This window comes from Channa argus, chromosome 7, assembly GCF_033026475.1.
Source record: "Channa argus isolate prfri chromosome 7, Channa argus male v1.0, whole genome shotgun sequence".
Lineage (NCBI taxonomy): Eukaryota > Metazoa > Chordata > Actinopteri > Anabantiformes > Channidae > Channa > Channa argus.
In genome coordinates this window covers 26888917-26905841 of record NC_090203.1, presented here as the reverse complement: position 1 = coordinate 26905841, position 16925 = coordinate 26888917, and the positions used below count along the sequence as shown (strand labels likewise).

General features: G+C 40.7%; 1 protein-coding gene across 3 annotated transcripts in view; it reads right to left on the bottom strand.

The window, feature by feature from the left end:
* Positions 1 to 2950: 2950 nt before the first annotated feature.
* Positions 2951 to 16925, bottom strand: part of dyrk1b (dual-specificity tyrosine-(Y)-phosphorylation regulated kinase 1B) — a 48866-nt gene continuing 34891 nt past the window's right edge. For 2 of the 3 annotated variants that reach the window (XM_067510213.1, XM_067510212.1), the window contains exons 2-13: positions 15983 to 16149; positions 13420 to 13539; positions 12467 to 12655; positions 11218 to 11365; positions 10036 to 10185; positions 9141 to 9277; positions 8525 to 8671; positions 8015 to 8155; positions 7807 to 7927; positions 7071 to 7253; positions 5480 to 5583; positions 3469 to 5028 (exon numbers count right to left, since the gene is read on the bottom strand). In XM_067510213.1, the coding sequence (XP_067366314.1) occupies positions 4513 to 5028; positions 5480 to 5583; positions 7071 to 7253; positions 7807 to 7927; positions 8015 to 8155; positions 8525 to 8671; positions 9141 to 9277; positions 10036 to 10185; positions 11218 to 11365; positions 12467 to 12655; positions 13420 to 13539; positions 15983 to 16051 (2025 nt within the window). In that variant the 5' untranslated portion in view covers positions 16052 to 16149 and the 3' untranslated portion in view covers positions 3469 to 4512. Of the gene's footprint in view, positions 3425 to 3468; positions 5029 to 5479; positions 5584 to 7070; positions 7254 to 7806; positions 7928 to 8014; positions 8156 to 8524; positions 8672 to 9140; positions 9278 to 10035; positions 10186 to 11217; positions 11366 to 12466; positions 12656 to 13419; positions 13540 to 15982; positions 16150 to 16925 lie in introns of those variants that run through there. The other variant, XR_010914830.1, reaches the window with a different exon arrangement.

The window sequence follows — 16925 nt, the reverse complement described above, 5'->3', positions numbered from 1 at the left end:
GGTACACTTCAAATCTATACATATAGCCATCCCTCATCCACACTTTCATTCCCCAGGGTTTGGGCTTTTTTGGTATGTATTGTTTGATGGACAGTAGGTCTTTGAAGGGAATAATTTGCTCATCACATGATGGAAGTTCTTCAGGGTCTGCTGCTGCCTTAAAGGTGTCCTGTAGTACACATAACACTGGTCTTACACTGGGTTAACCACAAAGTGCAGGTAACTCAGGATCTGCTCATATCTGTTTACAGACCTGGTGTTTGCAATTATTCCAAGATGAAGGCCATCCTCACTGTACCACCACATTCATGCCCTAGATGACCAAATATACCCCATGACTATGTTGATCAGCTATAAACTTCTAAATTTCTTCACTTGTCAATGACATATTTTCTTTCCCTTTCTGGAGACCATACAAGTTGGTGTTGTTCACAATATCATTACTGAAATCTACAGGAAACAGATGCCCAAAGAAATCTATGGGATCTCTTCCCTTAACATTTACTTTCCAGTCTCCTAGAAAAGGAGGCAAATCTCCATCAAAGTTGTTTGCAGGCTTGAGTGTGGGCAGGTGCCATGTGCACATCGTCCACAGGTCCCTCATCATGCTGACCTTCCTCTGCATCCTGGCCCTCATCATCCTGAGTCATTGCATCCTGACTCTCTGCATCTCCATCATCCTCAGCTCTTATGCCTCTATTGTTCTCTGGCAGCCACTCATCATCACTGTTGTCACTATACCCATCATCAATGGAGTCGGAGGGAATTTCCCGGACTATTCTATAGGCTTCCCTATTCTCCAATTGGTCTCCAAAATGTGGCAAAATAATAGTTACTCTACAGCTAATCTGCACAACGCTGTACATTTTTAAAAGAATACCACAGCAAATATACACTGATTTACAACCGAAACAGTTACAACAAAAGGTGAAGCCATTGTTGGAAATAAACTTGAATATTTCATGTGTTGCATGATGTCCACTTTATTGGACACATGGTTAATTGTAAATGAGTACTTATTTGAAATAAAATTTTCAAAAATACAAGAATAACATCATTACTTAGAAGCTACTGTATATGATCATATTTTTTAACTCAAGGGTTCTTCTGGAATAAAAGGATTGACAGGATATCCCTGTCTGGCAGCCATCTTGGAGATCATGTGCATGCAGTTACAACGTTTGACCACTGAATCCACCTCAAAGGAGCAGTGCAGCACAGCACTCTAGAGGCTGAAATGCTGTTCCACCCCAGAATCCCTTGCATTTAGGAGAAAACGACTTTTAAATAGCTGCCCACTGCAGTGACCGCTATGCCCCAGAGGGTTAAACTAAATCTTAACATTCCAGTTTGTGTCTTGTTGCAACTTTTGCTCTTTTGTTTAAGGTCACCATCATCCTGTCCTCTTCTCTTATGTACCTTCTTGCCCTTGCTTATGCCATCTTTCTATTTTTCAACAAAAAATGTCAAACGTCTAATTCAATAGTGCCTTTTCTGTATTTCTAAAATCTGCACCTCTGACTTGACCTGGGCTGCCGTGTCTTTTGTTCATTTTTACCACACTGCCTCACATTGCATGTATATTTGATGATTAATGAAACCGATTCTGCACAGAATCTTTATCCAATAATAAATGTTTTTCCATATGTAGAAAACACATATCTACGTCATCAATGTGCTCTTCTGGACACAATGATTAACTTCAGTCTGAAATCTGAGCACATCATCCATCGACGTACAGTGTATGTCCTAACACTGGATTAGTATCAGGCCTTATGTGAAGCTGCCCTGTGTCACAAAGCAGGTTAGCCGTAGTGCATTTCTGTTTATATTGCCTGCTTCACTGAGCCGAACACCGGACATCCTGGATAACTGGTATCATGTAGCTGATTAGCAACTGTCTCAGGTAATCCCAGCTCATGTTCAAGTGAAACAGTTCTTATGAGAGGCATGACAAAACCATCAGAACCACGAGCACTTAATACGACTTTAGAAATAATGGCAACACCCACAGGTGATATTAAATGAGGTTAAATGCGCCACATATTAAAATGGAGGCTTAGGCCATGAACAGGGAATTGAATGGGGCTACAGATCAAAAGCCAGAGTTTCTCTTTCACATTGGAATTCAAATGACCACAAAGAGTAAAAATCCACAGATGAAAATTAAGACATTGCAATTTTCCTTGCATCTCCATGTATCTGTGCCCATGTTCAAAAGTAGCATCCATAGATGTGGCTAAATACTGTAAGACATTTTTCTATATCTACAGCAAGTATTTATAGCTCTTTATGACGTCTTTGCAAAGACAGTAAATGCGTCATGTCAGAATTCTTTAGGAATGAGGATGTGATATTTGCAGTGATTACTGATTGAATCCCTAAAGCATCGATCTGTCCTGCTTACAACAGTAATGCTCTCTCTGGTTAACATAGGTGAGCTCCTGTCTTAGTACATGCTAAACACAACACTGTCTGTTGTTGTATTCATGTATAAAGATGACAGTGATGGGCTCACAAACTAAACTGAAACCCAGGCCACAATGTTGGGTCGTAGGTCCTGCAGTGTTTGTAACCCACTGAAACATGTTACGAAGTATTCGAGAAAAACATGATCTTTCTCCCAAAGTTAGACTTATGCAGATATCACTCTGACTCAAGAGACGTCGTCTGATCCACTGTGCTCCCAACTATGATGAACGAAGCTGCTGGCTTTGGGAACGTAGCTGTAAAGATTAATGTCACCCACAATGCCGCAGACACTACAGGGGTCTTCTCCAAACCCAAACCTGTAATTTGTTACAGATGTTTGTAATATGATATTTTAAATATTTATCATGAATGATAGTATTTGAATGAAACAATTATACAAATAAATATGACAAACATTTGTAAATGAATCCAATACAATATTAAGTTTGGCTCAATATAATGACATATTATTTCACTCTGTTTCCAGTGTGTGACGGCTCATTTTCATTTTATATTCCAGTCTGTCAATCTAACCAACAGCACGCTGGTTGACCGTCTGCTCCTTTAGATGACAGCAACAACCAATCAGGATTCACTGTTACACAACATAGTCTGTGTGTATTTATTCATACGAGTATTATTTATCCACTACTTAACAATTTTGGTCTCTATATGACACTGATCTCCCATGATAAGTGAGAGCATGGCCACATTCTGTGTGACCTGTGGACGAGCTTCTTGATGCCACATGAGGTGCTGGCTCAGATTAGTAGGAAGAAAAGCGGAGATCTGATGTTTGTTTGACTTTGGTGTGCAAAAGTATACTCTTTATTCTTATTATATATCCAACTTTATTTTGCCCCAACCCCTCCCCTCCACCCAGCCCCCACCACCGGTGGCATTCCCATGTCACCAGTTACTGTCACTGTTACAATAGCCAATCAGAGCTCACCTGCAGAAAGAAGGCAACCAAACAAAGAAGAGCAGAAAAAAGGGTTACTTTCAGTTTGTTTTTTCTTGTTAAATAGTAATAAATACATTGAGATGCAGTGGTTCTTACTTTATCCTTTTCTCTTAAGCAGAAGGGTTAAAAAGTTTTTTTTATTTCTGTTTCTATTTCTTTTTATTTCTTTATTGATCTGTGTTGGATCTTTAGCAGCAATCCGGACCAGTTGTCATGGTGATTAGCAGCACAGAGAGGAGGAGCTGTCTGGAGGAGAAACACAATAGGAGGAGGAGGAGGAGCAGAAGAAGACAGCAGGTAGAGGGGGAGGATGAGGAGGAGAAGGAGATCCCTACGTGCGCCACAAAGGCAATATTGTCCCGTCACCTCCTCCTCCCTCCACCTTCCTTCCTCTCTCCGCACTCTGTCACACCTGGGCAGGAAGTGAAAGAGGGAGGCCAGAAACTCAAAGAAAAAGTGAGTTAAACACAGGTAAGAGAGAGAATCCATGAGTCCTGAATCACACATGTTGGGGTTTTCTCCCTTTGCAACCAGCTTCTGTCTTCTCAATGCAGCAGCATATATGCTTTGTGTGTGTATGTGTGTTAAGACTGCTCATCTTATGGTCTGCAAATATGAATAATTAATGTCAGAACTAACCAGTGAGAACATGAATATGTGCTCTCCTTCCACTTACAGCCACCGTATGGAGTAAAATGGAAAAGCATGGCTCCTCTCTCTTTCCTCTTCATCCTCCTCCTCCTCTCCCGGCTTAAACAACAACCAAGTAGAACACACAACTCCTCAAACCCGAGAAAAAAATCAAATAATATTAAACAACAATAATAATATTAATAAAAACAAACTTGTCACAATCATTCCTTTCCAATTACAGTCGCAACAAAAGACAAAAAACTAAAACAGGATAAAAGGAGTTTTCCCAGCATCCTCCTCCCTCCTCCTCCTCCTCTCATGCAGTACAAACTGTCTCCTTCAGCACAAAGTTCACCTCTTTGTCTCTGAACTCTGGCTGGATGTGTGTAGTTGTAGTAGTTGTAGTTAAAATTGTATGGCTTTAGGGCATGGTTCAGGTTTTATCAAGAGTTGGCTGGCCCCTCATCTGAGTCCGGCCTCCCTCTGCCCCCTGCAGCGGGGTTATTGTTGTTGGAGGCAGGATAGTAGTCCTCAGGGGGTGGGGCTTGTGGCCCTGGGGCGGTGGGGGCCGTCCGAGTCCGGAAGGCAGACAGTCCAATTGGCAGAGCGAGGGGCAGAGAGGCAGAGCCAAACTGAGAGGCCTCCATGGAAGACACCGCCCCCAGGTGGTGCAGCCCTAGGGACACGCCCACATCCATGCTGTCACTCATCTGGGGCGAGGATCCCTGCTGTCCCCCACCTCCTCCGATGCCTGTTTGCCCACTCTGACGCAGGCCACGCCCACCGTTCCCATGGTGGGAGTAAGTTGGGTGGGGGTGGTGAGGCGGGTCCAGGAAGTGGCGCTGGTGTTGTTGGGAGGCAGCCGGCTTGTGGAGCAGCAACTGGGTGTATGCTGGGTCCTGACCCCCACCTCCACCATCACTGCCTGGCCACATCCTCATCTGCTGCTGGGAGGGAGCCTGGTGGGGGAGAGGGGGAGACAAAGAGGTGAGCCAGTCTTACTGGCAGCCCGGCTTTGAACACAAAACCACTGTTTTCCACCTGCTTCACATTTGGGTGCTGACCATGAGGCAGTGCCAAGCAGATCACTTCTAACCATTTTACTACTGCAGCTTTATAAACTGGGACAACAGATTCTTTTAGACACAAGCAGTGCAGTGCAGTCAGACATGACAACAGCACAGTTCTCCAGGTTTCATCTGCTGGATGCGGTTTCAGGCCCTGAGCCTGTGGAAGTGGATTCTCCATAATCATCAGTGACTATGCAAGTTTTTCTACCGTTGTTTATTCCTCAACTGCTCAAAACTTTTTTCCCCTAAGCTTTATGTCACACATGTATGAAGAGGATGTGACTCTTAGCGATCACAGCAGTGAGCTCTCAAGGTGTCAGTGATGCAGTGCTATGTGTACCTGAGGGCTGGTCATCTCATAGTCTGAATGTGTAACAGCAGAGTTGTAGTAGCGGTTACTGTAGCGGTAGTTGCGGTTGTCATTGGAAGAACCACTGGAGCCACCTGGAGATAAAAAAGAACAACATTAAACTCACATGGCAGCTATCTGCACAGGTGCAATTGGATAGAAAACACTGTTCATTTAGTCTTAGTTTTGAACTCTTCACAAATGATGAATACACATCAGTGAGCCTTCAGGCACAGCGATGAATCACTGCTACTTTTAATAGGATTCTTCTTAGGGGCGTTGTCACACCTCATGCATAGTTCACCATTTCTACCAAAGAAAAAACTCTCTTAGTTGTGGTCCAGTTTGTGTTCAATTCAACTCATTAAAAACAGACCAAGAGCTCTCATAATGGCTCTGTTGGACTGAAAGGGACAGTCTGGGTCAATCACCAGAGAAGATCAAACAAGTCCTGCTACCCTTCACTGCAGCTATCTGGCACTTTTCCACTGCACAGTGCCAGCTCGACTACACTTGAATCTACTCTCTATGGCTTTTTTGCTGTTCCATCAGACAAGTTGCAGATGGTATCTGCTCCCTGGTACTTTTTGGTATCACTTCAGTTGAAGTTCCAAGGAAGTTGAGGGGATACCAAAAAGTGAAGTGAAAACATTGTAGACTACCGACCAGTCAAAGAAAGAAGAGCCACTATCACCGTGTTCAGTCATCTTTTTGTCTAAATAAACCTTTGATGAAGTATTTCAAAAAGTTTTTTCTTGAGCAGTCTGTGGTCTTGCAGCTCTGAGTCATTTAAATAAATAAATACTTAAAAACCTCTCCTTGCTATGACTGACAGCCACATACTGAATGTTTTTTTTTCCCAGTGCATAACACAGTTACATTAACTGTGACCTCGTGGAGGCTCCATGTGTCGTCAGCATGATGGCTAAGTGGTACTATATTTGCATTGGAAAATTAAGTAAGGTGAGTAGAGTTGAGTTTAGTAAAGTTGAGGCAGTACAATGGATATTTGTGCTTATTTATCATGTGTGGAGTGCACCAGGCAACAGCTGGACATCAGTTTCATAACATCTTGTCTGTCATGAACTAATGCAGAGAGAAATAAACAGGACAGGAATAAGACCTGCTACATCACAACTTGAGAGAGGAGATGTGTTTTCTGTCTGTTGTAATATCACCACAAAGTCAGGGTGCAGTCTATTGGAGACTGTCTGTCTTGTTCCTCTGCTACAGCAGGTCAGTCTCTAAGCTAACTTATTACAATAATGTCTGGTATAGGCAGAGCAACTGGGATAATCTCCCTGCAGATATTGTCAGCATGCAGCACCTGGGCTTCTCAGACACTCCCCTTCACCTCTCAGCTGTTTCATTGGATAATTTGGCTGTTTATTGACATCTGTTCAACTCTGTCTTGTCTTCGTGGCACCTGCGACATTTCTCAACTTATTTTCTTGCACATTAATAAGGTAAATTAATAATTTAAAAATCCTGGACAACTCATTCTTTTTTCATAAACCTGAAAAACTATTCATGGGGGGCTAGTGGCACACAGTATGTGTGTAGAGCAGACTGTGTATTTTACCAGAGCTAGAAACAGAGCTAGTAGTGGAGGTTGAATGGGAGTGGTCCATGGCAGGAGAGGTGGATGTAGATGAACTGGTGTTGGTTCCTTCATCTGTCGTCTTCTTGAAGAAATTGTGCTGCAGGGCGTAAAATGGTGTGATACGGCTTTTAGGGTCATAGTCCAGCATACGCAGGATCAGGTCTGGAAGAGGACAAACATGACGGCAATATTATTTTACAGTAGCCACAAGGAAATTGGGTGCAAAGAGTTTCTGTAGCTTTCAACTTGTACATTTATTTAAAGATATTTAATGACCTTTTGTTGACCCGTTTGAATGCAACTTGAAACTTATGTTATACTAAAATGTACGAAGGATATGATAAAAAAAATACAAAAACCTGAATAGCAGTAAGTTCACAAGTACTTTTGGGATTCTTTGTTTAAGCCACAGCACATCAGTTTAAGTTAGCAATAGCTGACACGACCTGCTCACATCAACTGGCAACAGCAATAATTAGCACTGGCAAAAACATGTGGGTTAAAACTGAGCTTTGTTAATGAGAAGTGCCTAAATATTAAGTCACATTCACAAAATCAAGTCCGTAACAGTTGCAGAAAAGTATGCTGAAGAATGGTTCTGTTGTTCTGGTTCTGTCACTGATGGTACTTTGATCACAAGCTTCCACCAGGAAACCTTAACCACACTTTGAAGTCTTTTTAAGATGTGTGCAATCAAAACAAGCTGTGGGTTTACCTTTAAACTTAAGGTAGTCACAGGGGGCATGTCCTGGTTCCCCTGCCCTCCTGCCCCCTGGTCCCCCAGTCTCTACACCCAAAATCTCATGAAGACGCCGTGTAGCTGGGGGCTTATACTCCTGAAATACACACAAACACATTATGTCACCATCAGTGGTTGGGAGACTCATACATAAGGTAAAAGCTGACTTTGTTCATGAACTTACCTTCTTGATATCCTTGTTCTTCTTCACTGTCCACAGACCATCTGAAAGCTTGTCAAAATACTTTCTGGCTTTAGGAGCTGCATCCAGCATGTGGCTGGGTGGGATCCCCAGGACCTCCACAATCTTATTCATCTGGTCAACCTACACACACAAGCACACACAATAATTACTGTAGTATTAGTATTATGTACATACACGTAGATTAAAATGTCATCATACCACAAACTTGCTGCTACAAACATATAGTATGACACTGTGTTCACAAAGGTAGTGAGAAAATCCAGTGTGTGTTTACAAAAAAAGTACTAACCCTCTCACTATGTACCTATATCCTATCTCTACTTAATGGGGAAATGAGGAGAAGCATAAGGGAAATAATACATATTGTTTTTTTGCATCGCCCATCTTCACAATTTGTTAAACCAAATGTTAATTTTAACAATGATGGATAAGACTGAATTGTTGGTGGGCACTGTTGAACTCGTATAATTATGGAGGTATTGGTATTACCTCATTGGAGCCACTGAAGAGAGGTTCTCCTGTGTGCATCTCAACCAGGATGCATCCCAGAGACCACATGTCGATGGCCAGGTCATACGGCATTCCGAGCAGAACCTCAGGAGAGCGGTAAAACCTGCTTTGAATGTACTGATAGATCTGCGAGGAAGATGAGAAGGAAGTGGAGAGTTTAGAGACTCAACACTAATGAATGGGTCTACAGTTTTGACTAATTCTTGTTATTTATTTTTTGTGATGATTTTGTCAATAGAATGAATGAATGTGATGCCTTCCATTGTCTTATTCTTATCCTAATCCCATTTGGAAAGCTGAAATGAGCACAAATATTAAGGACTTCTGCTTAAAAAATAACTTTTATGGCAATTGATTCATCTATGCTGCAAAGCAACTGTTGCATCATGTTGCACACATCATTTACAAGCTGAATGATGATGAACTCAAATGACACTGTCAGTGTGCTGCCTGCTGTTTCAGTAGCTGTCCACTGTGAGGAGCCAGGTTCTTCTCATAGAGCACCACTTTTACTGGTCAACGAAATTAAGCCTTCATTAAAAACGGTTTTGTTTTGTTTTTTCTTTACTTTTGACATGACCTGGCTTATGCTCACCCTCTGTCCGAGCTGACAGGAGGATCCAAAGTCAACTATCTTGATGGCAGACCTCTTGGGGTTACACAGCAGGATGTTCTCTGGTTTCAGGTCGCAGTGGATGATTGACAGCTCTGGTGTAGCAAGAAATAATAACGCTGTGGATAAAAAAAGACATTAGTCCTGCAAAGGTGGCCTAAAATCTATTTTCCCCCTCTAATCTAATTTTTTCCACCACTGTTAGAAAACTAGGAATTCATGTGTTGTTTTTTTTTACATCTCAGTTCTATGAGCATTCACATATGTCTGTGCAAACAGAGTCAGTGGGACAGGAAGAGATGAGAAGCTTTTTGGACATTTATTGAGAAACTTCTGAAACCGAACTGGAAGAAACTAATTGTAACCCAGGATTTTTAAGTACTGCATTTAATATTATGAGGTATTTCTACTTAGGTATTTCCATTTTAATTCAGAGGAAAATATTGTCTTACTTTACTATAGCTTATTTTCAGAATCCCAATAATACAACAAAATACAGTATAATTAACTTTGATGATTCCCTGAGTGAAATTCACAAACCACTTAGCAACATGTAAGACAATTCAAATTAAATATTTCTTTAAATTCAAGCAACAATGAACCTGCATTTACTGGCAAAAGCAATGCCCTCCTACACTTTCCAGGAAAAAGGCACTTGTCACCGAGCTTTCACAATCATCCTGATCCATAATTATTCAATTATGTCTACCATCTTACTGAATGGCATTTGACCTATGACTTGTTTCCTTCCTAATTTGATTATACACCAGAAAGGCATTGATCAGGGTTTTTGGGCCTTTTGGGTCAGAACTCAACAACAAGCTAAAATTATGTGTGATTATATGGGACAGACACATTAGTATTTCCATGCACCCACCTGTACATAGTTGCTGTGCAAATTTCCTGGTGAGGTTGAGGGAGACTCCTCTGAAGTTGGTGTTCCTCAGCAGATCATACAGGTTGTAGCTCAACAACTCAAACACCAAACAGAGATGGTTCCTAAACATAAAGTGACGCTTCAGGTGGACTGCACAGAGACAGATTGACAGACAGACACACACAGAGACAGATGAGAAACATAGAGGAAAGTTAATATAATCACTCAATCACCACTCGGGCACAAGTATTAGACAACATTAAAAATCGTTCCTGTCACTTTCACATGTACAGTAGGTGACACTTAAATTCCCAAATGGCCTGTTTTTTAAGTTTGATTTGAAAGTCAGACGAAGGGTTTTTAAATAATTTTATCTTGTCCAGACTTTTGGACTGGGCCGACTGGGCCGACAAGTGGCACTGGGTCACACTGCAAACAGTACAACCAACGACCAACTACCACATATGTTCTGCACCTGTGTGAGAGGAAATAACTTTCCATTTCAGCAGGTGGCAAGAGTCTGTCTTCATCATTCAAAAAGTAAAATCAGAATGCCTAGGCAGTGGATACACAAACTGTTAACAATGGCTTTCCAATTTTACACCACTCTTGATCAACACTGCCAGTATTCAGCTAACTTGTTATAGAAAATATGTCTGATTAGAAGATAAAAATGCCAGTATAGGCGTCGGCCTAAAACATAGGTAATAATAGTAAAAAGATTTTGTGTTAAAATAAAAAATGAAGTTTTTTATTTTGCCTTATTGTGTTACAGAATTTTCTTCTTGAATATTTCAGAATTTAATCAGTTTTATCATCAGTTGGCCTTGTTTCCGTCTATGTTTGGGTTCAGAGTGATAACAGACACAGGTTACAAACATTACTGTGCTGCAAAAGTTCAATAATTGTCTTTAATACACTTTAATAGTTCTAAAAAGGAAACAGTTAAAAAGAGAACATGTCATGATGATGTCAGTGATGGTCTGCCAGAGCCAAATGAATTGAGTCATGGATATAATGTAAATGTCTAGCAGGTAATAAGCAGTCTATACAGTAGTGTAAAGGCATCAGTGTAGTTTAAACACAGCCACAGTGTCATGAGGTTTTACATGTATTTTATGTGACCTTGCTGCTTTGCCAAAACATTCTAATGTGTGTGGGTCTGTGTTTTGTTCATCTTACCTATGTAATATTTCATCTCAGTGTCATGCTTGTTCATGAGCTCCAGCAGGCGTAGTTCAATCTGTGCCTGGTTTAGAAAAGCCTTTTTGTTCTTAATGATCTTAATGGCAACCCATTCCTGCTCATGGTGGTCGTAGGCCTTCACCACCTGCAGACAGACATCAACACACTTTACAATCAAATTTAATGATAGAAACAACATGCTTGGAGTATTTCAGTGTCTTCAAGGGACAAAAAAAAAAATGACTCTGAGCTGGACACCCCAGGTTGGTTTGACATTGTCCATTGTCACTAAATCCACTAAATATATCCTAAAACCCAGAAAAACAATTTAATAGTTCTAACATGTATTTCCCATTAAACCTCACATTTCTCATTGTGTACAGATTAAACAAATGATACACAAAAGAAAATAATTTTGGTTTAGAGCTGTTGATGAAAGGTTTGTGTTTTCTGAGACTGATAGCCATCCTCCCATCTCATTAAACAATCCCCCCTGGGATTGTTGTGACCTAAAGTTCTTGATTTTGTGGCACCTTTTCTGGAAATATGTGTATGTTGCAATGTTTTGAAAATGAGAGTCAACTTGTAAGAAACCCCTATTCTGATGAACACCCACAGTTTGTCATGCAAACATGTAAGCACCTATTTATCACTTTGTTATTAGAAATACACTAATATTATCACTAACTGTGCCTATTTAATCTAATCCACATTGATATGTTAGCAATGCAGTAGATCTAGGTGCAACAGCCTCTGTCACCATGATTTGTCTGACCTGCTGTTTCTATATTTCAGCTGTTCACCAGGCATGTTTTTGGTTCAAAAGTGTCAATTTGTGTTCCATCACATTGTTGTGAGAGGTGCAAAACACCTGCTTTTGTGCAAAACATCAGAGACTTACCTTGCATACTCTTATTAATGCGGTTGTTGCTGCAGACATTACACCTCTCTCAGAGGTTCCTAAGGTGTCCTTCATATAACAGCTGTTCTCTGACTCCCACAACCATATTAAATATTTCAGAAATGTAATATTTATTCTTTTTTTTCCATAAGTGTTCTATTATTTGCATTTGAGGGCAGGTTATTTTTTTGCATTTTTGCCTTTATTAACAGTGAGTTGTGGAGAAGCAGATACAAAACATAGCAAGAAAGTACATGAGGGTAAAACAAAAGTTCCCACACACAACCAAACCGGGGACGCTGCAGCCACATGCAATAATATTACTGTTTCCTTTGTCAAACTCACCTGTCCAAAGGAGCCCTTCCCAATCAGTGAGTCTATTTCATAGCGGTCCAGCCACTTTTCTCCATTTTTCACAATATAGTCATAGTTGTCATCATCATAGCCATCATTGTAGACTTTCCTCTCCTTCTTGGTGCTGCTGTCCTCTGGAGGGACCTGCTGTGCCCGCCGCTTCTTCTTAGTATAGTACACCTGTGGAGGAAGCACAGGTTAGACTCCCAGTTCTGCTTAATGATACAGGTCAAAAATGTCCAGATGATCCGTTTCCTACTAACTAGCAATGTTTTGCTCCTCTAGCAAGTGCTTACAGTCAATGTCTTTGACATCAATACACACAGTGCAGGTCAGCACACAATCACTGCTGCTCATAGTGAAATCTTTAATTTAAAGGAAATTACTCTTTAAAATATGTCACATCTACTGAGTCTTCAGACATTGACAGATGGGACAAATTCAAACACCTGTAATCACTACAGCTAGGTTAAAGCAGGTTTTCCAGGTACAGTATGTGTACGTCGTTGCTGTTTACAAAACTTGGCCATTGAGCCACTGAGCAGGGTTGCAGATCATCACTAATCCCCCTCAGAATTCTCTCTGACTTTGTTACAACTCAAGCTGATGTGTTTCTGGATGACACAATAACCACATATTTTAAAATGTATAATAAAATTATGTATTTATGTAGCTGTGTAGCTAACCTATATGGACATTATCTTTTATCTCTTGAATAAATCAGCTGATGTAATTCTCATTTTTGGGAGGCCTGTTTAAGGATGTTACTGTTCAGTATAGGTCCAGTAGAAGACCAGCACTTTCTGTTATTTTCTTCTACTTACATAGCCCCAACATTAATTTCTCCAAAATTAACCCTTCCAAACAAGACACATGATGTAGTAAAGAAAACGCACTGATAAATGGAAAAGACATTAAAAACAAGGAAAGCCTGAGTGTCGTACCTCATTGATGTGCTTGTAAGTTTTGATGAGGTCAACAGAGAGTTTCCTCAATGGAGCACTGGCAGGGTCTCTGAAACTAGGGGGGATCCTCCGCTGGAGTATGGTCATATCAGACAGCACCTATAGGGAACAGAAGTTTAAAATGAGCAAGTTTTCAAGTCAGAACTAGCACATGAGAATCTAGCAACATGAAGTTGGAGTGTAGTTGTGTGACTTAAACCCTCAAACATCACTACCTGACCACAGACCCATTTAAAACATGGCTTGGACAAGATGTACACTAAAAGGTTTGATATGTCAATACAACATGACTGATGATTAGAAATATTTACACTGAAACCTCCACGTGTTCTGTGTATGATTTCAAACCTACATCATGTATAGCAGTATACATTTGCAACACCAAGGTTTGTGCCATGTTATAATCACTAAAAACCAATACTTCTCTTAACTTAAGTCTAACAGGAAAGATGCTGACTTATGTCATCAGCCGTTGAAAGATTCATATTCTTGATCATGTACCTTAAAAATAGAAGTGTTTTTCAGGTTTGGTCTGGCTTTTACTCCTCTTAGTGTGAAGCACTTACATGCACACACATTTTGGGTACACTCTGTGCAACCATCAGATTATAGTGAGCAGAGGAGTGATAGGTAAACTGGAATTTTGTCAGACTTTATAGTTTCAATGTGATAGAGCTACTTAGCAATTCTCAACATATATACAGGCCAACCTAATGTCACCCACCTGTAACCTCTTCACTCCACAAATATCTGCCTGCCCACACAATGTAGATCATAAGCATAACATGTAAACAGTTGGGACCTTGTTGGAGTCAAAAATTATTCCTCACTCCACCCAAATAGGAATCCAAATCCTGCTCCCCTCACAGAATATGGAACAAGGTTATTGGCATTTTGCAGATCCACACATCGCTTGTAAATGGGATCAGCAAATTCCCATGACCCACAGTTTATGTTCCACAGGTTAGAGGATTTTCACCCTGAAGAAAACTCGATCTGTTCCTCTTAGATCTCAGGTGCTACACAGGGCATGACATATATGGGACACAAAGATTCAGGATCTAGGAAAGTTTTGGGACAATAAGAAAAATTACCTAAAAAAAAGTTAACAGCCAATTATAGGAGGTTACCACCAACACTGTTAAATAATTATTAACGTGCAGAAGAGTGATGATTTCATGTCTTTCCGCAGTCATACACCATTACATGTTAATCACAACAGGTTTGTTGGCTAATCACTATTTGCTATGAGCACATTAGCATACAAAGATGTTAAGCTGTAAGTAATGTAAAGCTGCATATGCAGTACCCAATACACTAACGTTTAAGTTATGATGGACACTGAGACAGCATCCCCCTACACTCCCAAACCACACAGTACCCTTTACCAGCCGTACCTGTTAGCAAGTCCCCATCAGCAGCCGGCAGAGGAAGACAGGGATCAGTGAGTGATAGGGTCTGATTGAAATGTTCATTCTTCTTTAACTTCACTTAATGATTCATGTCAGGAGATTTTATTTGTTTAGGTTTTAAATTTCCTTAGAATTATTTATTACTATATTGTGAAATTAATCAATTAGGTATGCCTGGTTAAAACTTAACCAGTCTAATCCAACAGTCCTGCAGTAAATCCTACTTCATAGATGTGTTAATGTTGAGATTTAAACTTTTAGGCAGGGGATTGATTCAGTTTTTGCTGTATTTGATTGTACAGTTGTACCTAATAAAGTGGCCAGTGAGTCTAAAAGATGCTGAAAAAAGATATTAAGACTTATTTGTAATGTAAAATGTACTTAAAGTGGGACCATGCAGTGAAGATTCTGGTCAGTTGTGGGACATTGACAACATAAAATTAACTTTGAGACCTGGTGCTAGCACTGGCTTTTTTCTGGACCATGATATTCGTGGTTCCAGGTATCAGTGCCATTTCTACGCACACTTCAGATGCAATCCACAGCTGCCAGACAGCACTAAGGCAAATGTGCTTTAACAGTTTGGGTTGTCTCAACTGTACTTTCAGGACCAGTGAACTGGCTACCCCGCTTGTTGCCAGCAGCAACCCCTTGCTGTCTGAAAGCACCTTAAGCCTTCCTATGCAGGAAATCAAGGTGTGGGTGGTGCATTAGCACGCTAATGTTGTCACTGCTTACTATGGCAACTAACCAATACTAGGAGTTCTTATGTCAAAGCATTTGGATTAACTGTCAAATATCTTCCGATTCACATTTGCTACACACAAAAAACCCATTTAGAGTAAATTAGGCAAATATAAATATAAACTATATAAAGATGAAATGTGGCCAGGAGAAACCAGGAAATTAACCACTAACCCTGCGGCTTATGGATAACTGCTCTATCAACTGAGCCACAGTTACCCCCTGGCCCCAGTTACATAGATGTTTAAAGGACAAAGTGGCTACAGTGGCTATGGAGGTTTTATGTGCACAACTGCACTGCTGCTATGACAATCAACAGGTAGAAGAGGTGACCTATGTTGCAGGACCATGATAACACTGTGTGATTGTCAGTGTGTGTGTGTTACCTGCTGCTGCTCGGCCATGGAGTGGATGGAGCTCAAGGAGGGGTGTGTATGTGTGTGCTGGCTGGTCATGGCTGGCTCAGCGAGGGAGAAGCCCTGGGCAGTGGAGGAGGAGGAGGAGGAGGAGGAGGAGGAGGAGGAGGTGGGCGGACATCCTGAGCTGCTTACACCTGAGGAGGAGGAAAGAGAGAGAGAGAGAAAGAGAGAGATATGATTAGAGAGGGAAGCCCCATTGCTCTGATCTGTCTCTGTCTCCTCCATCTTTGATATAACATGGCTGTGTTTGTTCCACAACTGAAGAAGAAGCCACACGTCCATCATACCACAGTCACTGATTACTACTTACCACAACCCATGCTGGACTATCCACAACGCAACTCTAATTGGATAAACAGGACCGGTTTGAGTCCTAACTTTACGAGTTCCAGAAACACATCAAACATTTTAACTCATCACTTCCTGTGCAGCTACAGCCCGGATGATTGTTGATTTTTTGAGACTGAGAAGAATATTTATCACAGAGTTAGAACATGTATTCAGTGTTGATTAACATAAAGGTCAGATAAGAACTCTATACTATTTTGTAATTAAAGAAGTGTGACATGACATGCAAGACACATACTTGGAAAATACTGGGAGAAATAATCAACTTGTCAGTGCGCTCTGGTGGACAAACTATGTCATGGGGACACGGTTCTAAATATTTTTTAAACACCCCTGATAATTCCTGTTACTTTTTAGCCAAAATATAGTGTATATATGCTATTATTATATGTGATGACATTATAGTGGCTATTAATGTAATGCTGAATTTTTGGTTTAGCTCCCATTAAAACTGTCAACAACACTAAAACAGAATTCAGTTTGTCTGCTATGGTGAATATTCACGAATCTTAATCTCAAAATTTTCTTGAATTTCTTCTCGTGTTCACCTGCAGACATACTT